This window comes from Acipenser ruthenus, chromosome 4, assembly GCF_902713425.1.
Source record: "Acipenser ruthenus chromosome 4, fAciRut3.2 maternal haplotype, whole genome shotgun sequence".
In the NCBI taxonomy this organism is placed as follows: Eukaryota; Metazoa; Chordata; class Actinopteri; order Acipenseriformes; family Acipenseridae; genus Acipenser; species Acipenser ruthenus.
Genome location: NC_081192.1, coordinates 24,550,300 through 24,575,231, shown reverse-complemented (window position 1 = coordinate 24,575,231; position 24,932 = coordinate 24,550,300). Strand labels below are relative to the sequence as shown.

The following is a 24,932-nucleotide window of genomic DNA, read 5'->3' as shown; positions in this document are numbered from 1 at the left end:
GCAAAAACATGCTTGTAAATATGGAATGTAAATATACATTGAACACAAGGTATTTGTTATTTTCATAGAAAATAAAGCTTCTTTTTAACATTAAATCATGTGTGCTTTTAAATTCTTAATCATATATTTTTGTAATTATATTGGGGATAAAGTATGTGTATGGTCATTGAAATAATCCACTGTTTCAGTGTCAGTCTTTCACAAGCTGAAACTTGTTCAAAATGTCTTCTTTGTGTTTGACTGTTGGCCGATTATTCATAAAGCCTGTCCTTTGTCCAACAGCTGGAGCCCATATTGTGCCAAGAGATGGTAATAGAAACAAAGTGTGTTTCCTCATTTAGGCTAATACTAACATGTATATACATTTACCAAAGTACAGTATTTCCAAGAAAAAATAAATAAACTTTAAACTTGGATTTTACTGAAAGTTTTAGTTGGTTCCTTGGCCAGTGTTTCACAAGCATCAACAAAGCACAAAAAAGAAAGAAATTCCTGTCTATGTGATATTTAGTTTCAAATGTAAGCTGCTTGAATGATAATCAACGTATCATTTTATACCCTGCATACATGCAGTGTAAAATGAATAGAGTTTTTGTTTGGGGTATGAAGATGTCAGAACACAATTATGAATATTAATCATTACTGTAGTGTTTTCACAGGCCAATCTTGTTACATATATATACAGTATATATATATATATATATATATATATATATATATATATATATATATATATATATATATATATTAATCTTATATTTTGTATTGTATACAATTTGTTTTTTTAATGTAAATCAGTTATACAGTATGGCAATATACAATAGGAATGTATTTTAGGTTGGTGTTTCAGAAATATTCAAATAAAAACAAAACTATGTACAACTGGGCAAGAGCACTGCTCCACTCTTTGGACTTTCTTCCATGTTCCCCTGCATCGAGAGTTGCCAACCGCTTGCCAGTGAAGGATTTTATTTCTGCAACAAAGATGAAGAAAACTGTGTTAGTACTTTATGAATGCCCAGTGTAATTCATACCACTGTCACAGGGCACTCTTGGGAGCGTAAAATTTCAGTTGAGGTGATAGATTTCTCCTCTGGTTGCCCCCCCTGTCCTGTCCTCTTCTCCTTCTCTCCTCTCTCCATTGCTGATGTCTCCGGCTTACTGTTGAAATCAACTACTGCCACGTGCCCCCTGGACCCCTGGCCGACTAACCTTGTCAGTCTCTTCTGATCTAGCTCCTTCAATTATGCACACTCTCAACCTGTCCCTGGATTCTGGCTCGGTTCCTGCTGCCCTTAAGCTTGCCCGAGTTACCCCAGTACTCAAAAAGAAAAACCCTTCCGCGACCCAGATGACTTATCTAATTTCCTTCCCATCTCCAATCTCCCTTTTCTGTCCAAAACTCTCGAAAGGGCTGTAGCCAGTCAGCTGATGAAACATCTCACGGATAACAATCTGCTTGAATCCCTACAGTCTGGGTTCCAGCACAGTAAAGAAACTGCTCTGCTCCGGATTGTGAATGATCTCCTGCTCAATGCTGGTGCTGGTTCTTCCTCTGTGCTTGTCCTCCTTGACCTAACAGCCGCTTTTGACACCACAGATCATGGCATTCTTGACCGCCTTCAGAAATATGCTGGGATCTTTGGAACCTGTCTCTCCTGGATGTCCTCTTACCTATCCAGAGACATCCAGTCTGTTGTCTATTATGGATGCAGTGGTGTCGCAAACCCAGTCACTTGTGGTTTCCCCCAAGAATCTGTTCTTGAGCCCCTTCTCTTCAACATCTACATGCTCTCCTTGGGTCACCTTATCCAGTCACACAGCCTCATGTTTCACTCCTACTTAAAACTTGACCCTGGAAGCCCTTCTGCCATGGTCCGGCTCTCGACTTGCATTCAAGACATCGAGGCCTGGATGTCTGCCAGTTTTCTTCAGCTGAACACCAGCAAATCTGAACTCCTTCTAGTAGGATCTAAAACTCAATTTAAGAATCTCAATATAGCTGCCCTGAACCTCAGAAACTGTATGCTTCTGCCTTCCCCCACAGTACGAAGCCTTGGTGTACTTCTTGACAGCAACCTCTCCTTTGATGCCAACATCTCCTCCATGGTCAAATCTTCCTTCTACCATATTCAAAACATCTCCAAAGTCCGTCCCTTTCCCTCCCTTGGCCTGCTTGTTATCCCCAAGCAAAAGTACACCACACTTGGAGAATACTCGTTTAGCTTCATGGCTCCGACTCTTTGGAACTCTCTCCCAGCTTTGGTACATGATGCTCCCACCGTCGCTCACTTTAAATCAACTTTCAAGACCCACTTGTTCTCTCTTGCTTTCCATGCTCTTTAAGCCTGATATCTGCTATCAGCTGCTGTGTTGTTGCTACTATTTCATGTATTATGCTACTATATCATGTATTACGCATTTTTCACTGTATTGTATTAGGCATTGCTTTTACTGTATATCATGTATTATGCACTTCTATGTATTTAAAGTATTATGGATTGTGGTGTTCCTGCATCTTGTAAAGCGCTTTGTGATGGTGGTCCACTGTGAAAGGTGCTATATAAAATAAAGATTGATTGTTTTAGAAATGCACTCCCAATAGGACAGGACTTCTCAAACTCGGTCCTGGGGACCCCCTGTGGCTGCTGGTTTTCATTCCAACCAAACTCTCAATTACTTAACTATTACCATTAATTGAACTGATAATTTGGAAAGCAGCGTGGAATAGTGGTTAGGGCTCTGGACTCTTGACTGGAGGGTCATGGGTTCAATCCCAGGTGGGGGACACTGCTGCTGTACCCTTGAGCAAGGTACTTTACCTAGATTGCTCTAGTAAAACCCAACTGTATAAATGGATAATTGTATGTAAAAATCATGTGATATCTTGTAACAATTGTAAGTCGCCCTGGATAAGGGCGTCTGCTAAGAAATAATTTGCTTAGTTATACCTTTTTACTTGTTTTCAGCTCTTAACCAGTTCCAGATTTCAAATTAGCTGCAACATTTTATCAGTAACTTGAACTGCAGCTGTTTAAGAGCTGAAAACAAGTAAAAAAAAGGTCGTTTAGCTTCATGGAACTCTCTCCCAGCTTTGTTGTGTGATACTCCGACCATTGCTCGCTTTAAAACAACTCTCAAGACCCACTTGTTCTCTCTTGCTTTCCATGCTTTTTAAGTCTAATATCTGCTATTAGCTGCTATGTTGCTGCTACTATTTCATGTATTATGCACTTTCCACTGTATTTAATGTACTATTTCATGTATTATGCATTTTCTCTGTATTTAAAGTATTATGCATTTTCTTGTTACTGCATCTTGTAAAGCGCTTTGTGATGGTGGTCCATTGTGAAAGGCGCTATATAAAATAAAGATTGATTGATTAAATGGGAGTCATTTTTGGATAATTGATTCAATCTTGCATTGCCTGTGTTTATTATATTATAATTAATTATAAAAAAATATAGAATAAAAAAGAAAGAGGGGAGAATTGAACCCATATCTACTGTTTCTTGTGGTTCAAGTAGTTATTTTACCACTGTACCAAACCTGTTGTCTTTTTTTTAATGCACAAAATCCTAGCCTACTAAAAAATATAATTAAGAAAGCTAACCATTTTTTAAAGTGTTTGCAATTTAGAGCGCACAGTAAGAAGAACAGAAAAAAGCGTAACTTTGTGGCCTAAAAAGGCTAATCTGTCTACATGAATAGAGTAGGCTCCTTGCCAATGTTCTGGATTTGCAATTCAAAGTTATTTGATCAAAGAAAGAAGTATTTTCATGAGATGTTTTGTGTGGGTTCGAAAATATTTTGTTGTGTTTTTATGCCATTTTTATGCCATAGTTCTGTGGCTTGGGGGATTCTTTTACAAAAAAAGTTTGAATAAAATGAACGTATAACTTACATATGCTATAAACATTATCATTGACTAATGGTGAAATATAATGAATCTGATATTCTTTTAAGTGGTTATTGTAATATTTCGGGATCAATATTGCTTTGATGTAGTGCTAACGTTCTGTTTGATTTTAGAGTTCCATTGCCTAAGGCAGTGCCTCTCTCTATTACATTTTAAACAATTGGACTTATCAAAAGAAACATAGTACTAATTACCCATCAAAGTCTGTGCCATCTCCTTGGCAACTGTGGCTGGCACTGTTCATAGCTGGTGGTTGACAAAATACACATACTGTATAGCCCTCTCGTAGATACTGCATCCACTGAGCGTAAGGCCGGGTCTCAATGGTGCACTGCTGGGAAAGGGATTCCAGCTTAAATTCCATACAAAACCTGATAGAGAAATGCAAGGGTTAAAGGAACTGGTGTGTCTCTTGACTTGATTCAGTAGGGTTTTCTTGGTGAAAATATATAACTGTTGTGTCACAATGGATGCTGTTAAAATCACTCAAATTATGAGGTGGTTTGCAACCTGCCATATGGAAAGAATATACTGTTTGGTTGTAAAAGTCCTACTTTAATTTCTCTACAGTTGTCTTTTTTTCTATTGGTAGATATAAATCTGCAGTCCCTTGTAGATCAACACTACTTTACCTTAGGAACCAAAAAAATAGAAGCTGATTGTTAACACCTATGCAGTATTTGTGAAGTCTGTTGGAGTTTCATTATTGATAGAAAATACAATACTGTAAAAAAGGAGGTTATAAATAACAAACTGTTTTGCCAGCACTTAAGCTGTCAGAATTACAGAACTACAAGTTATTCAGATACGGTACTTTACCCAGCAGCTTCTGATTTGTTGGACAGATCTCGTTTTCTTCTTTCTTTATTGTATTCCAAGGTTGTAATAAAAGCAGGCCCTGAAAAGAATACTGGTATGTAACAGAGTGGTACATTTTACAGTATATAAAAAAATATTTGAGTCGATAAAGCAGTCTAGGACTGAAATTGTAATTCTTTTGTTAACCTTTTTGCCTGAATCTTGTTAACATACTAGCATGTACAACCCCAGAGCTTCAGGGGGCCTAGGTGGCCCCCAGACCCCCACCCAAAAGATTGGTTTTGCCCCAGGAGTTTGTTAAAATGATCATTGGCCGCTTTCACCCATGCTAATGATAAATTATAAAATAAACAATCTAATTTAAATGCCTGGTATGTTTTATTTAACATTGTTTAACCTTTATTGTTTTATTTGGACTTTTGAATTTGAAAGACTTTGACTAAGACAGTGACTGTATAATGTAGTACCTTTATATAGTATGTCATTTAAAAAAAATGGAATGTGCTTGTACACTGGTTAAAAAAACTGTCAACAGGAAATATAACTGTTACCCTCTTGGGTTTGATTCTAGCCCAGGCATGTGGTAATTGTAAGTCATATTTAATCTGTTGGCTATAAGGGAGACTGTATAAAATTACTGCCAAAGGGTTTTAGTACAGCATGTCAGTAAATCCATTATTACCCCACTCCCAATGGACAGGGATACAGTGGAGGGGCCCACACTTCTTGAGTGGAACTTGGTATGGGCATTCCTTTGCAGAAATTCTTGAAGGAATAGAATGGTCAATGGTTAGGATAAATAACTGAAGAATTGAGTCGGCATGGTTTGGAACAATCTAAAAATGATGAACATAGGAAGATGCTGACAGTAGTAAAAATGATATTCAAGTTTTGTTTTTCTTTCTGATTTTGGCTGTGCCCTTATGGTTTCCCAGTAAACTTCAGTCCTGTACACTCCAGGTTTTATATCTATCACTAAATAGTGATCTACTTTGAGACCTTGATGGAGGCTGAATTGATTGAATTACAAAATGTAATTCAGAAACACAGCTGGAGTGTGCTTGTCAATGTTAGTATTGAGAGTGTAACAGTGCAACTACAGGCAACAGTCTTACCATGTGTCTGTGCACAGTACTGCCCCTGGTAGTTGACGTATTCCAGGCAGCCAGCCTTCTCCTCCAGAGGTGGACAGGGATCCCCTCCATTCTTGGGCTCTTGCTCAATGCTTCGTCTGCGCACCCGGTAGGCAGGTTTACATTGCAGGGCACAGCCACTCCATGGACTCCACTCGCTAACTGTGCAGGGCTGGGCTGCAATCAAAAAACTCGGCATTACAATATTTTATTTCGTCATTCATTAAAATATGATTTCATCTTTCTAAAATTTGTGTCAATATGTTTACATTTTATTACATACAGGGGTACACAATTATGTAAATATGCTTTTAATGGTTTTGGTGTATAGATTAGAATTTTCTTACACCTTATTCACTTTATTATTGATATTATCACTGGTCCCCCTTTTATTGTGTTATTATTGTTTAGTGTTTTTTTGTTTTGTTTTGTTTTACCTTTTTTATGTTATTTTCCAAATATTTCCAATATAAGATACACTGCTGCATCCTGATTGCTCTGCTGTGGTTCACATGGTCTGATTACAGCCTTTGGAATGAGGTTGAACAAGAAGACATGAGTGGAAAACTTTCACCTACCGCACTGTTTTGACCGGTGTAGTTACTTCTTAAACAGTAATACAGGTGTATTTGATGCAAAATAACCTGCATTACCAGCTACTGCCAGCAGAGGCTGTTACTGTTCAGAAAGATGACAATCCATTTATTCTCTGTCTGGTATTGTGTCCATTTTATACTATTTAGCAATAGTTAAAAATCCAATCAGAGTTTTCATAAGAAACAAATAAAATATGAAATCAGATTAATTCTGATATATCTGCCTCCACGAGGTGCTGACCATAAGGCTATGGTATATAGAAAAGAAAAAAGTCTATGTGAACTCACGATTGCTTCTTCCAGTTTTCAAGTAAAGTCCACCAAGACAAAGTCGAACATATAAGTGAAATTTGTATTGTATTTTCATTGCCTTCTTCTTCTTCTTCTTGTTATTATTATCATACAAAAAATAACCCAGCATAAAAAAACTGTTGTCTCTGAATTAATAGTGTTACCCCTTCGTAATAGTTATATATTTATTTATACAGAATTATACAGAAATATTCCATCATTGTTTATAATAATAATTATTACTATTTTATAAAAATTATAGTAGTCATTACACAGGCCCGGCACCGGGTTTTTGTGGGCCCCAGAAATGAAAGTCTCCATTATTGGAAAGTAAAGGGAGGCTGCGTGGTCCAGTGGTTAAAGAAAAGGGCTTGTAACCAGGAGGTCCCCGGTTCAAATCCTGGCTCAGCCATTGACTCATTGTGTGACCCTGAGCAAGTCACTTATCCTCCTTGTGCTCTGTCTTACAGGTGACATGTAGTTGTAAGTGACTGCAGCTGATGCATAGTTCACACACCCCAGTCTCTGTAAGTCGCCTTGGATAAAGGCGTCTGTTTAATAATAATAATAATAATAATAAACGTGCCAATAATAGAATGTCTTTAATTGGCATATTTGTATAATTGTATGTCAAGATCAGCCAATAGAGAGTGAGAAGAGGCCGCACGAAGGGAACAGGGTGCAAGCAGGAAAACAGAAAAGAAAAGTTTCCCTGCACTGTACGCATACAGTTTAGTTTAGTGAAAACTGCTGGTAAGCATTTCTAGCCCTAAAGGCTGCTTGAGTTCGATAGCTGGCACAGCACTCGTGCATTTACTGATATTTGCAATTTTATTTCTGTATGTGTGTGTGTGCCCCCCTCTGGCGTCTGGACCATGACTATGATATCTTTTGGCGACACAACCTTGTCAGGTTGAGATGAAGTTGTCAGGTCATTTTTTTTTAATTTGTAAAAAACAATTCTAAATATTACTTCAAAGTTCTCAATATAATTCTCAATACCGGTAGGCTGGTCAAACAAGCTCTTCTATCATAGCTCTGTCTCTGCCCTCAGTTACGGGGTTTTATGTATATATATATATATATATATATATATATATATATATATATATATATATATATATATATAATGTTTAATAACTTGATCTAAAAGTTCTTTTTACTACATTTAGCCAGGCCCAGTATTACAAGACATTTTTTTAAAGAAGATATGTACATTGTGTGGGCAATAATATCTTTAGAATTTGCTAAGTCTTTTTGTTCAATGTTATTGTTCTGCTATATTATTTGAGCCGTTAAAGTAGCAAACAAAGCTGTACTTTGTGAAAGCCGAAGTCATGGACAAGCTAGCACAATAGCTGCCAATGTTCTTTCTGCCTGAAAAGCTGTTTCATTGGCACTCAAGTGAGTAACATAGCACTTCGCTGTCATTTTCACTCAGGTCCTTGTATTCATGGAAAACATTCATGTGCAATGACATCTGGAGCCCAACCCTTGATATTACTAGCATAGCATTGCACAACTGAATTCTAGAACAAATCTCTATTATCCCTAGCTTCCATATTGTAATCAGTGTAATCTTTCCATATTAAAAAAATACCTATGTACTCTTAATCCTGACTTCATCACATTCATTTTCATTTTTCTGAATATAATGAATGAAAGTAGAAAGTTTGTCAGATAATGAAATACCTTTGTTTATGTACAATGACAAATAACATTACAGTATCATACTTGTGTGTGCTTTCACTTGTGTTTTGCTGTACTACTAGGTTATTTTTCTAAACTCGGTTTGTGAGTTTATACCACGTCTCTGTAAATGAGTAGTATGTAGGCTAACTACTGTTTGAACTATGCAAAAAACTGGTTTAACATGGGAAGCTAATTTTAACATTAATAGTTAGCGTTTGCTGTTAGGAGCGTTAACTTAAGCTGAGGAAAACTAAAGAAATTTCCAATGCTGGACACTTTTTTATTTTTTATTTTTCATATTGAAATGTTATTTTAATCAATCATTTAAAAACCTGTAAACAAGAGTGAAACAAGTAAACAAATACATATTGACATTCCAAACAATCACACACATCTTCCCCCTTTTTTGCTTTTAAAAGCACTATACACCTTTTAACCCGTCCTCAACCCCATTAATTAAAACCCTCCATTTTTATTTATCCCTGCCTCCCTCCCCTTCCAGTGAAACATTAAAATTAAAAAGAGCCAGATGAGCCCTCCCAACCTATAAAACACCACAAACATAAATTAAAAACTAAGTTAATATTTGAAATGACATGCTGGCAATTTAAAATAAAGCTGTATAACTCTGATTTATTGCAAACCGGATCCTGTATTTCAAACACTCCCAGCATCGACTTGAGTTTATTAAAGGGAGTGCTGTATTATTCTGCTGGAGAGATGCATTGCTTACCTGGACACTCTTGTGTGTAATCATAGCAGCAATCCCCTGTGTGTTTGCAGGTTCCGTCACAGAAGCAGGTCCCAAAGACCCGGTCCATCCTCCAGTCTGTGCTACTGCAGGTCGGGTCTCTTCCTTTACAGCACTTTCCAGAGCACCCTCCTTCAGCCAGATTGGACAGCCACAGGAGAGCAGCCAGCAGCACCAGACAGCCTCCCTTAACAGCTATTCCACTCATGTTAATGAAAACTATCAAAATACAAAAAAAAAAAAAAAAAACCCTTTAGGATGTATTGATTTCAATCCAATAACGAGTTCCGCCTTTTAAAAACAAACTTTTATTACTTCTGCTTTTTAAAGGAAAGCACAGTTCTTATTATGTACGCTCCAAGGAAGCAGTCTTTAGTACCGGTATATCCTGATGTTATTCTCACTGTTTGAATCCTTGTGACCTAAAAATTCCACTTGGCATAGATACTTAATGGACATGTAAAACAAGTTTACAGAATACTCCTTGTGAAGAAAAGATACAGTCTTTGTTTTTTTTTCTAATAAAGGCTGCAAATCCTATTGGGTCTGTAGAGCCAAGATGTTTTCTGGAAGCAGTCACCCACAGAGTCACCACTGCAGAATGCGCTGAGCAAGATTGAAAGTTTTTTCACTTGTCTTTAACTGTTCTGCACTGGAGTCAGATCAGAGAGCTGTGCCCAGCCTGCTTTTACACCAAGCTCTCACAGTGCAGAGAGGAATGTGAGCATTTGGCTCGACTCCAGAACAAAGAGCCTAAGGTATGTAAATCAACCCCTCTGTCATCTTATCATTTCGCCTGGTAATGATCTGTTCAAAGGCGAATCCCAGGTAAATAGCCGCCACAAATAAGCCTTTACCTGGTATTTTGCCTGTTTTGTAATTCTTCGGAAGTAGCACTGATATGATGAGCTGTTGACAGGCCACTGTGTTCCTGTGCAGGCTTCAACCACTGTCTTATTCATATGGTAACTACCTCTGGTACCATGGTATCACTCAATTCAGAGTGACAGTCTTACTGTTGTGGTGCCAAACAAAACACACATTTATTTTTAGGTGCCACATTGGGATATATAGCTAGATAAAAGAAAACTAGCTAAGAATTTCCATTGAAAAAAAATCATATATGTAGTTTATTAACAATATGCCAGGATTTACGTGAACCAAATTATTATTATTATTATTTGTTTATTTAGCAGACGCCTTTATCCAAGGTGACTTACAGAGACTAGGGTGTGTGAACTATGCATCAGCTGCAGAGTCACTTACAACTACGTCTCACCCGAAAGACAGAGCACAAGGAGGTTAAGTGACTTGTTCAGGGTCACACAATGAGTTAGTGAGGTGGGATTTGAACCCGGGACCTCCTGGTTACAGCCCTTTTCTTTAACCACTGGACCACACAGCCTGTAAATATAGCAATGACATATAAGGAATCAACTTTTGTCTACTTGGTTCATTTTACTTTTAATCAAATATATTCCTTCCCATAGTATAGAGTGAGTCTACCTTTTTTGATATCATTTCACTTTGGGTCAGCTCTGATGTTGCTAGCTGGCCGGGTTTCCATGTAGCTTAGAAAGTCGTCACTCCACAGTAGAGGTCTATTCGGGCCTAAATTTAAAACCCCATCCTAACCAGAACTGACCAAACAAATCTGAACCCGACCTGAGCCCGAGACCTTTGAAATATGTGCATTCCCAACACGACCCAACCCGACCATCTCCACAAATATATTTCAAACATACGCTACTGAAACTAAATACCTTCAGTGTAGGGGTATGCGAGAAAAATCCTGTAATGGCGGACAACGCATTTTTTGTACCATATTTTAGTACTTTCAATTTAACAATATGTGCATTAAAGAGGACATGTCAAAATGCAAATGGGATTTTTTTTACAGAGCTACTTGTGTGGATTCTCTTCTTGTTTAGGTTCAGTTTGTTTATCATGTTCTGTTTCAGTATTCACATGTTGGGAAGTTCACAGCACCCGTGGCCTAAAAAGGGCCCTCAAATATGTTTCAAAGTTCAGCTGATACACCAGATTGTAACCATGAACCTGACCCCTGCAGCACCTCTGTGGATGTAGGAAATACCATGCTTGTTCACCTCTTATTGCAAAACACACTTTCTTTAATGTTTTGGTTTGTTTTTTTAAATCAATGTATCCTAAATGTGATTATGTAAGTTTGAAATCTGTTCTTCTTACAACTGACTCACTTTAGCTTGGGGGTTCCTTCAGTCTTATCTGCAATTTTCAGTCTTGAAATATTGGACATAATTCTCACTTTGCTTTATTTTATTTTATGTTTTTCTTATCAAGAGTACATAAGACCAACATCTAGGGTGACCACCTTTTCAAAATGTAAAAACAGGACACCTTCCATTTTTTATGGGGCATTTGTCATTTCTACCATTTCAATTTTGGCTGTCATGCTCCCCACCGGGTTTTCCCATTTTATATGGTGGAAGTTGAAATCCCCCATTAGTATGGCTTCTCCTTTGCTACACGCATTTCTAATGTCATTGTATAACAGATTATTTTGCTTGGCATCTTAATTTGGCGGTCTATAGCATGCCCCTATTATTATGCCCTTTGATTTTTTGTCCAATAGTGTGACCCATTGATTATGCATTTTTTTCTTCCAGATTTAACACCTGGGCTTCAAGACTATTTTTGATGTATAGCGCTCCCCCCCCCCCCCCCCCCCCCGCCTGTTCTGTCCTGCCTGTCTTTCCTATACACTGTATACCCAATAATATTATATTCGTCTCCATCACTCTCGGATAACCACATTTGTGTAACACCTAGCAAATCGTAGTTACTTGTTAGTGCAGTAGATTTAAGCTCTAACATTTTGTTTTTGAGACTTTTAGCATTTAGATAAATACATTTAATGGCTGTCTTACCTGAGTTGTTGCCCTTGTTTTGATGTAGTCTCCCTTCAGTTTTTTTTGTTGATTCCCCCCCCCCCCCCCTTCCTTTCTAGTTTAAATGCTTCTGAACCTCCTTGAGTATCCTTTTTCTGAGTAGATTGGTTCCCTTTTTATTTAAGTGAAGTCCGTCCCGCCTATATTGATAGTCCTTGTTGTAGAATGTGGTCCAATGTTCAAGGAAGGTGAAGCCTTCCTGTGTGCACCACGATTTCAGCTGGGTTCTCTTTGACAACTGGGTTTTAAATCTTATTGAAAGTAATATAAAAAAAGGAATTAGACTGATATCATACTTAAATTGAATCTTTTATTCATAAAAAAGATCTAACACAATAATACTTTTTTTCTAAAAAAAAATATATATATTTTCAAGTTTCAAACGAATTCAGGAAGTTAAATTATGCACCCTAGGTGATATGGCTGTACAATAAATGTAAACACTTTTACAAAAGTCAAACACAATACAGTCACACACTTGAAGTCAAGACAACCCATTAAGGCTACTTGCAGTTCACTACCAATGCATCAGTTTCTAATGAGCACAATTTTATCTGTATTTTGATATTTGCTGGACTGTTATAATAAGCTGAAACACAAATATGTATTTTTTTTTTACACTTGGTACTGCTGCAATTAGTCTTCCTGCAGAAGCAGCTGTCTTTCAGTAACCTGGAGCCTGACTAATCTGGTGTACTTTTGCAAGAGTGTTGGAAACATCAAACTGGTTCTCTCATACTGTACCTGAATGATTTAGAAAGTGACTAAGCCCAAAATATTTCTGTGGTAAATACTTTTTTTTTTTTTTTTACATTTTTATATGACCGCTCATAACTCTTTCTGGGACCCATCTCTTCATTTCTTATTTCTGTTTACATTATAAATAATTGATTGTTAGACATGTATTATTGGAATTTGCAGCTGTTAGTTATATTAAATATAAATCTGCATAAAACGTTTCTGTTTGAATATGATTCATTATGAGTTAAAGGAATAGTTTGACGTGTGTTTGTCATTGTTTGATGTAGCTCAACAGAGGCACACAGTGCTCTGGTAAATGTAATTTGGTTATAATTGTGCTATTTTTTGTACAGTTTTTTTACAGTTAATCTGCTGATGTTTATTTGTAGTTACAAGTCTGAATTCAAATATATTCATCTTAACTTCCTGACAACTTTTTACACGTATAACATTAAAGTATGTTTCAAAGCTCTTTTCAAAATGTCCGCTTAGTCACTGGGGTTTGAGATCTGTCCTCTAAATCACTGCAGGAAGAGCAATTAAAAAAAAAAAAAAAAAAAAAAAAAAACATAAGACGTGTTCTGGCTTTTCTGTTCCGTACATCATGGATTGTTCTTGCTGTGTTACTTGTTTGACAATGTGGGCAATAATCCTTACACTATCAGTGCATTAGAGCGGACATTTTGAAAAGAGCTTTGAAACAAACCTTAAAGTTATAAGTTGTCAGGATGTTAACAATGAAAAGAAAAATGACAGGCACGTTATTTAAACAGTTGTAGCAACACGTGGGGATGTGTAACTCTTTAGCATCAACTATGTAAGTGACAATGATACTGCAGGTTGTCTTCATCACAAAAAGAAAAAAGCTAGACATGTAATCTACCTGACTGCACTATACCACGGCATTATTTACACAGGTCCCCTTCAAAGCCATTTAGCCATTTAGCCATTTCGGTTGTCTTACGGGGTATAGAGGCTTTTTAATGTGCTGAACGTCCTTTGGAATACAATTGCCCAATGAACTCCTGCAGTGCCCAGTAAGGAAGAATATACTTAGGTTAGGCCATTCCTGCACTGTTCCACTGAAAAATGAGCTGCATTCACATGCCAATACTGGCCCACAGGGTGTCATGGATACTCTATAGTGCGGTACATACAAATTCCTTGTTACTGTTGTGCATAACCTAAACATCCACAGCCACAGCCACAGCCACACTTTTTTTGCTGTTCTCCATACATTTAGACATTTATATAGGGTTGAGATACCTTTCTGGTATCTAGGTGACCAGTATCCTACTAGCTATAGAAATAGGAATGTCTAAAATACATTGAATCAGTGTGGCTGCTTGTGGTATTGTGCTGTTCAAGACACAGCATGTCTTGTTTTTTTCTAGATACCAGTTATTTTGGGGGGAATGCATAGATCAAAAACAGACTTATGATGTATAGCAGAATGAGAAGTTTAAGTTAGTGAACTCCAAAACATAATGCAAAATTAAGTTAAGCAGTAGTCATATTGCCTATTGCATTCTTTTGTTTTATTAAACCTTCTCAATTATAGACTTGGGCTATTTGTCGATCAGCTCCTAAAGAACCCCACAGCAAATCTTATTTCCATAGCAGCTCTAAAACTAACCACAGATCTACACAACACTATTATTCTGAATACAATTAAACCCTTTTCCCTTCCTCTAAATGTAAAGTGTTGCACAGGCACACAGTGGAAATGGGACTAATATTTCTAGATTTTTAAAGTTGAGAAATTGTATTTGTAACTTTGAACAGTTCCATTCTATTGTTGTTATTTAAAAAAAATAATAATAATAAAAAAATGCTGCTACTATCCCTATGCACAGGAATAATGAGGACACCTGCACTATCCTTGTGTTGTTCTCCTTTATGGACCATCTCTTCAGATACCAATACCAATATTAATGGATTATTACTCAACTAACATATTTTAAATTGATTGAAGGATGTGGAGAAAACAGCAACAGACTTGCAGTTATATGGGAGGCATTCTTTTTAAAGCCATCTCACTTGCACAGTAGAGTCTCGTTACAACACAGTTTTGATTTAATTAGTCGTGGGTTTTGCAGGATGTCTTTTAAATGCCAAGATAACCACAGAGGTGCCATTTCGTTCAAGTTCAAGTTCAAGACTGCAACATTGACTGAGTTCGCTTGTTAAAATACAGTAATAAAGCTAGAGCCCGGCCATGTTCGTTTTCCTCTGTATTATCTCAGCAACTATTCCCATTGTGTATGAGGTTTGTTTCTCCAGTCTTAAGTTTTCACAGTAGCTTTCTACAACAAGTTTCACATAAAGTGCTGCTGTGTTTAAACAATAATTGTCCCATCTGCTCCAAAGACAATAGATGAAAAAGTGAATACAGTTCAATCCAGCAACTGAATGCAGGACACTGAACTTCAGAGGGATTGTAAACATCCCAAATATATATTTGAATATATGTTTTTTTTTTAACTGAGTAACACATTCCACATAGCACACATACACACAACACTCAAGTGCTTTGCATTTAAATTATATGTTTTTATAGTAACCCTACAGGTTGCAGCATGACATTTAATAAATAGCATTCCTATAACAGAGAGGTCTCCTAAATATTTTACATGACTGGGAAAATAATCTGTGGAATTTAAAAGGTATGTGTGTTTTGACAGTTATTTGAAAACTTTGTAAGGTAGAGGTTGGCATTGAAACTTTTTTTTTTACAGTACTTGTAATATATATATATATATATATATATATATATATATATATATATATATATATATATATATATATACACACACACACAAGTGCATGTAAGAAATACCACATAGAACAACTATGGTATATACTACATCCACAGCTGAACTTTCAAACATTTTTGAGGGCCCTTTTTAGGACATGGGGTGCCGTGAACTTCCCAACATGTGAATACTGAAACAGAAAATGATAAACAAACTGAACCTAAACAAGAAGAGTACCCATACCAAGTTGCTTTAAATATAAAAATAAACTCCCATTTGCACTTAAACTTCCTAATTTGAGATTTTTAATTTATTTCTCAGTTACACAGCATTCACGTTATCATGAGAACATAAGAACATAAGAAAGTTTACAAACGAGAGGAGGCCATTCGGTCCATTTGCTCGTTTGGTTGTTAGTAGCTTATTGATCCCAGAATCTCATCAAGCAGCTTCTTGAAGGTTCCAGAATCCCACAATTCTCTGTGTAAAAAAGTGACTGATATTTTCTGTTCTATCTAATCTCCATTTGTAACCCCTGGTTCTTGTTTCTTTTTTCCTTGGGTCGACATTGTCAATACCTTTTAGAATTTAGAATGCTTGAATCAGATCACCGCATAGTCGTCTTTGTTCAAGACTGAATAGATTCAATTCTTTAAGCCTGTCTGCATATGACAGGCCTTTTAAACCCAAAATAATTCTGGTCGCTCTTCTGTGCACTCTTTCTAGAGCAGCAATATCTTTTTTGTAGTGAGGTGACCAGAACTGAACACAATATTCTAGATGAGGTCTTACTAATGCATTGTAAAGTTTTAACATTACTTCCCTTGATTTAAATTCAACACTTTTCACTATATATCCATGCATCTTGTTGGCCTTTTCTATAGCTTCCCCACATTGTCTAGATGAAGACATTTCTGAGTCAACATAAACTCCTAGGTCTTTTTCATAGATTCCTTCTTCAACTTCAGTATCTCCCATATGATATTTATAATGCACATTTTTGTTGTGTGCAGTACCTTACACTTCTCTTGTAAAAGTCAGGCTTATTGGTCATGAATTATGTTTTGAAATTATTAACTAATCAAATATATGCTGGTGACCATGGATAGTCCTGTTAAGCATTTGAGTTGTTAATGTATTATTTTTTATTTAATATACCTGTATTTATTATTTATTTCACAGGCTAGCAATTACAACCATATGTTTACAATACACATTAATTTAGCATGCTTGCCCAACAACTGCCAAACAGCTGTTTTACAGTGAGATTCTATCCTGAAGTTCAGGTAAGAGTGGTTCTTCCTGTCAAGCCTTTTTGCAAAAGTTTTAACTTGGGTGTGGGAGAGAGGGTTAAATAAAAGATGATCCGAATAAACTGTTGCAGGTGTTACATTTTGCCTTATTCTGTACTGACAGGTAACACATTTATTTTAAAGGCTGCGTCCAGGTTAGTCTTATTGGCCAGATGCCTTGAATGTTTGATTCATGTCCTGTGTCGTGCTAACTGGTTTTGATACTGAAAGGGGGTGAGTATACAGCTGCCTGTATTGAATCTACAACCAGTCCTAGACAGGCTAAATACATACTGTTTTGTTGTAAAAGTGATATAAAATTCATACCTCAAGCTGCAGTAAGACATGCCCGTGGAAGTTGAATAAAATGTATGACCTGTGGACTAATGTTTGTAGAAATAATATTAACATATAATATACGTGATAAATATCTTGCAACTAATATTCCTGCAATAGTAGAATTCAGTTCTACTATTGCAGTAGTACAATTCAGTTTGCTTCTCTGACAACAATAGCAAGGAGATTTAATACTAATTAAATTGATATTGCTTATTAGGATTTTCTTCATTATAATCGGAGACGGGAATGTTCAACAGCACTTAGATTGCTAATAGAGTGGACAGTAGGTTTGAATGAGGATGGTCTAGTGTTTCAGTGGCACAGATTCATGTAGGGGTTTGTCAATTTGCAACCTAGCAGCACAAGTTTAAGTAAGGATCTCTACAAGGAATTTAGTGTGCACTAACAATAAGTCATATTTCAGGGTTAAAATATTTTATTAGAAAGAAAGAAAATCTGGTATGTTGTAACAGTTAACTCTTTGGTACCCATTGGTATATCCCACCTTGGCATTTCAATTTTTTTTCACCAGCTATTTCAGAAAGGAGACATCCACTTGTGAGCTGAATTGCGGTTTATTGAATTACCACATTTAATAAACACAATGACATAATTTGGCTCATGGCCTTGTCCATTAGGGCTCGGTAGCTGCCCTAATACTGGCTGACATAGACATAAGCTAACCAGCAGGCTGAACAAGTGGTCCCCTGGGCCACCTTGCCCCCTGGACAAGACACGCTGCAAGGTGGAAGTGGGGAGGAAACTTGGAATGTTTTAGGACCAGAACCTGCCAACCCGTGTTCCACATAATGTTAATGATGATGTCACTTTAATTCAATCCCAGGAGTTGCTCTGGGTAAATCAATTGATGAGCATTTTTACATACTGCATCTTTTACAGAGAGTTACCTGCTGGTCAAAAATACTACTTTTAAAAAATATAGTAAAGCGTTTTTGTATAAAGGTTATTGTTATTTTTTTATGATTTAACCCTACCAGAGCTCCAATTGTCTTTCAGATCAAATTTATGTAATCTCAGTGGGATATATAGCACAGTAAACAGTGTCTCAAGAATTATATTTTAGTATAAAATCAAATATCATTGCAAAACATATCTAGGCAGCATAATATATCACTGTTTATTAAATTCCACAATTTGGTAAGTCATTTTAGCAGTAACTTGTTATTTTAAAGGGGTAAAAAAAAGGAGTATTTACAACAAAGATTTAATCCAAAGGTATAATTTTCAGTTCTTGCCTGTCAGTCAAGTTTACAAATTAGGAATTTAGAAGGCAATGTTTATATACTGGCATCCTTTCAGCATTTCAATCTCCATTCAGTTGTTAGCAATAAATAGAACTTTTTTCCAAAGCGTGTAAAGCTATCATTTCCAGTGCAGAAATAACAGTGGTACGACAGCCTGTGCAAAACTGCTGTCTCTTTTATTTTATTACAGCAGGGGAAAGCTATGGGTGGATTATGCAGGAGCTGCTGAAAGCTAGGATTCACATCAGGATGTCATTTTATGAAAAGTTTGGGATTTTCAGTTTGTAATGTGTTTTTTTTTTCTTCAATTTATTTTATACTGTACTGTGGGCTGCACAATGAAGTTGTCACAATGAAAAAAAAATGTAACAAAATATAATTATTCTATACAGCTATGCAACTAACCAAAACTGTTAGGCATGTTGTATCCTATCAGTAGGGATTGCATTTTGGATTCTAAACCCATTAGAACTCAGGAGCTCCCCATACCTTTTCAGTATTGCTCTGGTCTATATTATCAATCAAATCAATCAAATCTATTTTATATAGTGCCTTTCATGCCGAGGCAACAAAAAGTGCTTTATAGTAAAAACAAGCATACAATATCAAAATTAAAACATTAATACTAAAACATTTAAAATAAGTACTTAAAAATCATAATAAAAACAATCTAAAAACTATTTAATACACAGCATAACAACACAAAACACCTGAATAGACCTTCCCAGTCTACAAAGTCTAGATAAGGTTAGATTTAAATTAATTTAATGAATCAGCCTTTTTTGATATAGCACTATTATGGTTCATATAGTAGCATTTCTTCTACCTGTAAAATATCCCTCTCCCCTCCCCTGAAGTTCCTGTCATGACAGCTTTACATTTAGAGCCATTACATTTAATGCCTACAGTGTAGCTCAATTACACAGCAAGTTACATAATTTGTGGTTTGATGATTTGTCGCAGGAAATAATTTGTAGTTTGCTGTTGTATTAAAGATGCCTGGAATGTACAGAATTGTGCTAACTTGCAATGTGTTTTTGGTAGTGACAGAACTGTATTTACAGAGAAATAAATAGTTCTGCAGAAGACATTAAACTAGCTTGCTGCATTTACACAGGGTTATAATGTGTAAAAGCTTGTTGTTACTTGCTTACATTTTGGCACGGCTTGATCATTCACAGAAATAAGGTTAATTCTTTGCACATAATGTTGATTTTGTGTGCAGGGCATAGTACAACATGCAGTAACTAATACAATAAGCACAATACAATGTTCTGTTACAAGACAGTTTAATAATAATATCATATCTTTATATAGCGCCTTTCATAGTGGACCACCGTATACAAAGCGCTTTACAGAGGTAGGCTGTGAAATGTGCATTATATGCAGAGTCACTTACAATAGGAAATAGATTTAACATCTCATCTGCAGGATGGAGCACAAGGAGGTTAAGTGACTTGCTCAGGGTCACATAGTGAGTCAGTCAGTGGCAGAGGTGGGATTTGAACTGGTGACCTTCTGGTTACAAGCCCTGGACTTTAACCACTGGACCACACTGCCTCCTGATAACATAATAACATAAGAAAAGTTACAAACCACCACTGTCTGTGTCCACTCAACTTCCAAATGTGTAACACTGGTCCTGGTGTCTGTTCTGAGTTTGAAAAAGTGACTGAAAGATGTTATTTCGATCAAGACTTCCCTAACCTTTCCAGCTGCATAGCTAATAGGTTCAGAGCCCTTGGACATCTTAGCCATGGGTTTGGTTAAGTTGCTTTTCCCTGAAATCTCTCAGGCGACATTGTCATTTTTTGTTGTTTTAATACCACATGAATCCATCTGATGATAGATTTGGAGAAATAAGCAGCCAAGAAGTGAACAAAAATGGTCTTGTTCTTCTAGTGCTTCTTGTTCTATCTGTTCTCTTTGCTGAAGACGCAAAACAAGCATGAAGATGGATCTTGATGAAACTTGGCATGTTTGTAGAGATGCAATTTAGTAGGGAGTGTGTTTCAACTCTGTAGAATGTATAATATATATATATATATATATATATATATATATATATATATATATATATATATATATATATATATATATTTTATATAATGTCAGTGGGTTTTGTTTTTTTTTTTAATTGAATATCTTCCCCCATGAGCTTTATGGGATTATGAGGTGTCAACATCCAAATCATTTTGTGGATAGCACATCTTTATTACACGCCTTTGTTCTAACTCGGTTGTTTCTGTACATGTGAAATGTTTTTGGTCAGAAGTTTAATACAGATTATTTACACCATGTAAAATGCACTGCATGTCATTTAATTGCTTTTAATTATCAGCCCAGTATTGTGCAGTTCAGATGTTTGCAAAATCCTAAACTGTCTTCCTGATTCATTCGATTTTCACTCCAACTCTTATTTGTTTTAATAAAAGCTTTAGTAATTACTCTTTACCATGCAGGGGTTTGTTTTACCTTTTAAGGAATTGTAAGAAGTTGCGACTCTTCACCAGTAAAAGCTACCAAGCATGTATTCTCTGAGTTTGTTTGATGTACTGTATTTAGACCCAAAAGTCTAGATAATGAAGGCTTCTATTGGAGTCACTGAATTTTCACCAGATAATCCTTGTAAATGAGCACATTAGATAATACAGAGAAATCAAAAATTGTTAGACACTGAAAAATAAGTCTAGCAAGATAAGCCCACATATTGCTTCAAGTTCAGTGAATACAAAAGACCTAAAAAAAGAGGAAGGAGAAAAGGTAAACAGCATGTAAAGCAGAAGGGTAAGGAGCATGAGGAGAAATTATTTGTAGTATTGTATGATGAGACTTGCAGTTGATGAACGTCATGATCCAATCTGTAGTGTATACAGAACTACCTGACTACTCAGGATAGTCTGTCTATGAACCACAAGGGCTCTGGTTTATAGTCTATTTTAGCAATATTTAAGATAGCGAGAACTTCGGGGTGAGGCTGTATGCTGAGTCCTTTAATCATTTTTACTCAAATTTTATAATATACACAGGCCTGAGTGTATTTTTACAAAAAGGCCTATTTGCCCAGCTATTAACTTCTGATTTGAGCCTTAACAATTCAATCAAGACTTCAATGCATTGAACTGCATTCACCCTCTGTTTCAGTTTATATTAAAATAGCAATCCTTGGGGTTTTTAAGTACTTGTTCAAAGTAGTTAAATCTATTTGGAAACCAGCCAAATAGATTTAAGTAGATTTAAATTTTAAGTCATAAAATATTCAAACCACCGCAGGTTTTTTTTCAACTCCACAAACATTTCAACTGACCCTCACTGAGTGCTGCTATTGGTTGCTAGGGAGACCACTTCTTGTCAGCTTCTGTTAACATTATATTGGTTGGACTTTTGTTGTGCGTAACTGTACCTTCACTTTGTGCCAAAAGAAGATTTCTATTCCCTGGCAAAAAACATGGCTACTCGACAAAAAAACAGAATACATTTACTAGTGTTTCCACCCTTACAGGGGAAGACTATGCACAAATAAGACTTTTTGTGGCACCAAACAAAGTAGTTTTTTTTATGCAGAAGACCAGTCTAGCCAAAACCTTAGAACAGTGATTTTTTTTTTTTAATAATTCATAATACATTACATCACATCTAAGCCAGTCACAATTTATTCAAGCCAGTAGTAAAACTAAATTCAACTGACTCCCGAGTGTCTAGTAAGACTTATTACTTATCTGAAGCTCTGTCACAGGTCAGGAAGCAAGTCAGCATACAGATACCATATTACAGGAAATACCTATAAAACTAACAATGGGTGTAAACGGCAGCAAACTGTTTTTTACAATCTAGGTTGCTAGTGTTTTCCTAATTTTTGTTCTGTGATTGCAGATATGCTTTCCTGAGAAATTAGCTGGCCTTTCAACTTAGTTAATCATCTGGAATGTCAAAACTCCTGACTTCGGCTGCAAGTCTGTCAGCTTGATCAAACCTAAGCAAGATCAAGTGAAGGATAAAAAATGCAACGTGACATTTCTCTATTTGCATGAATAATTATTTAATTAAGCACCAGCTTTGCTTAAATTGGTACTGTTCTCTTAAAGCCCAGTGTAGATCACTGTCAAATTCGGTTTCTTTTGATTCGGTTTCTTGGCATCATCAACACTTGCTGGCAGTGGAACAGTATGCATTCTGAGATCCATGCAGATAACCGATTGGGTCTAATTTAGTTTTAAGTTTAGATCAGGTTCCCAACCTATGATTCAGGACTGGGGACTATTACTTTTTAGTATTCTGGCTAGATGGAGAGGGGTTTCCATAGTCAGCTGCGTTTTTACTACACTTTGCTATGCTCCTGGCAAACCACATTAAAATGTACTGTATGTAGGTGTGACAGAAATATAATGAGTTTTGGTTGTAAATCTCCCTCCCGACCTGTGAGGGCGCGAAGCAGCGAAAGGGAAAGGCTTTGGATGGGCTGGCCTGACTGGCCTGGCGGCGCCGCTGCAGAGCCACAGGCGCCCTATGAGCGCGGTGAGCCGTGGATTCCCCTGCCGACCTAAGCCCTCCCTACCCGGGCAGCGCTCAGCCAATTGTGCGCCGCCCCCTAGGAACTCCCGGTCACGGTCAGCTGTGACATAGCCTGGATTCGAACCTGCGATCTCCAGGCTATAGGGCACATCCTGCGAGGAGCGCCTTTACTGGATGCGCCACTCGGGAGCCCCTCTCTCCATTTCTTAATAATGGACTTTACTGTGCTCCGGGGGATATTTAATGCCTTGGAAATGTTCTTATATCCTACCCCTGATTGGTGCTTTTGAAGAGCCTTATTCCGGATTTGCTTTGAATGTTCCTTCGTCTTCATGATGTAGTTTTTGGTAGGAAATGTACTAACCAACTGTGGGACCTCCCAGAGACAGGTGTATTTAACCTGAAATCATGTGAAACACCTTAATTGCACACAGGTGGACTCCATTCAACTAATTACGTGACTTTTAAAGACAATTGGTTACACCAGAGCTTATTTAGGTGTGTCATAGCAAAGGGGGTGAATACTTATGCAATCAATTATTTTCTGTTTTGTATTTGTAATTAATTTAGAACAATTTGTAGATTTTATTTTTCACTTTGACATTAAGGACTTTTTTTGTGTTGATCAGTGGCAAAACCTCCTAATTAAATCCATTTTGATTCCATGTTGTAACACAATAAAATGTGGAAAAATCCAAGGGGGGTGAATACTTTTGAGAGCCACTGTACATAGTAGTATTTGAGTATGGGGTGATTGCTAGCTAGATGTTTGACTTGTTCTAGTGCTGCTTCATGTTGTGATAAACAAATCCATATTGTGTCTTTGTCTCAATGGTTCACAGACAGGTGAGGTAGGAATTTCGCGAAATAATTCACAACTCCAAGCAATCGTTGCACTGCTTTTGTGTCCGCCAGTTTGGGCATGTCTTTGACTTTGTTCGGATCTGGGCTCAGTCCTTCTGCAGTCAGTAAATGTGCCATGTATTACATGCTTGTGAGTCTTAGTTTCATTTTGATTTTGTTGAGTTTCAGGTTAACTCCTCTGGCTCTGTTTAAAACACGGATTAGATTCTGGTCATGGTTAGATATGGCTTATTCTGTAGTGTCTCCGCATCCATACACTAGAATATCGTCTGCTATTACACTTACTCCGGGAAGTCCTTGCAGTCAAAGATCTTCTAAGATAGTCAACTTCCCTTTTTCTTCCATCCCAGCCAAAGCGGTGCATCCTGGGAATCCAAAGAGTTCTGGTGGTGACTTTTCTCCTATCTCTATAATGTAAAGTCTGCCTCATTACCTATTCCAAGCTTTCTCTTTTGAAAATCATTGCATTTTTTAGCAAGATTCATCTGGATTTATTTAGAGACACCCCTCCTTAACACATATGTGTTATTATTTCTACGATTGATGTTTTCAATTTGCCTGACAAGAGCTCTTTATCGTCACAGGTTGCGTATAAGGTTGATTTGTTTGCACGTCTTGGCTGATAGAAGTGACATTTGCATCGTTTGCACTATCTTGAAATTTAACCTGTATTTTTTGTTGTTGTGTTCCGCCATCAGCTTGCATTTTCCTTTTGGTGTTATTATTGTGCCGTCATGTAGCTTGAGCTTTGCTTTGCTTGGTCACAGCTTCACATTTCCATCTTGCATGATTCGTAGGAAATCTTTGTAGCTCATGACTGTCTAGTTGGCATTCAATGCTGCAGCTGGCATCATAGTCGTACTGCTCGCCATTGTCTGCCGATAGCTGGAGATTGACGTACCAATTGTTCCAGCCACATTTGATCAAATTAATTTCTGATGTGTAGAGCGTTTCTGTCTCTGCTTCTTCATCTGATTCAGATTCGTTTTTGACTAGGTGCAGTTGTTTTCTTTGTTGATTTATTATGACACA

At 36.9% G+C, this 24,932-nt stretch overlaps 1 protein-coding gene across 2 annotated transcripts; it reads right to left on the bottom strand.

Moving 5' to 3' along the window:
• Positions 1 to 747: 747 nt before the first annotated feature.
• On the bottom strand, positions 748 to 9,561 carry LOC117400735 (somatomedin-B and thrombospondin type-1 domain-containing protein). Of its 2 annotated transcripts, none has more exons than XM_034001033.2 (5): positions 9,184 to 9,561; positions 5,854 to 6,048; positions 4,739 to 4,817; positions 4,114 to 4,290; positions 748 to 974 (listed from the first exon to the last, which is right to left on the bottom strand). In XM_034001033.2, the coding sequence occupies exons 1-5, from the start codon at positions 9,407 to 9,409 to the stop codon at positions 857 to 859; spliced, it is 795 nt and encodes a 264-aa protein (XP_033856924.2). In that variant the 5' UTR covers positions 9,410 to 9,561; the 3' UTR covers positions 748 to 856. The 2 variants fall into 2 exon arrangements, with proteins under 2 accessions (XP_033856924.2, XP_033856925.2); XM_034001034.2 differs by lacking the exon at positions 748 to 974 and adding an exon at positions 5,421 to 5,503.
• Between the last annotated feature and the right edge of the window lie 15,371 nt (positions 9,562 to 24,932).

Excerpts from the sequence above, each read along its gene's own strand:
- LOC117400735 (XM_034001033.2), bottom strand. The coding sequence starts at position 9,409 with ATGAGTGGAATAGCTGTTAAGGGAGGCTGTCTGGTGCTGCTGGCTGCT. Across the intron at positions 6,049-9,183 it reads TTACACACAAGAGTGTCCAG|CCCAGCCCTGCACAGTTAGC; the intron begins GTAAGCAATGCA and ends TTTTGATTGCAG. Across the intron at positions 975-4,113 it reads GATGGCACAGACTTTGATGG|AAATAAAATCCTTCACTGGC; the intron begins GTAATTAGTACT and ends TCTTTGTTGCAG.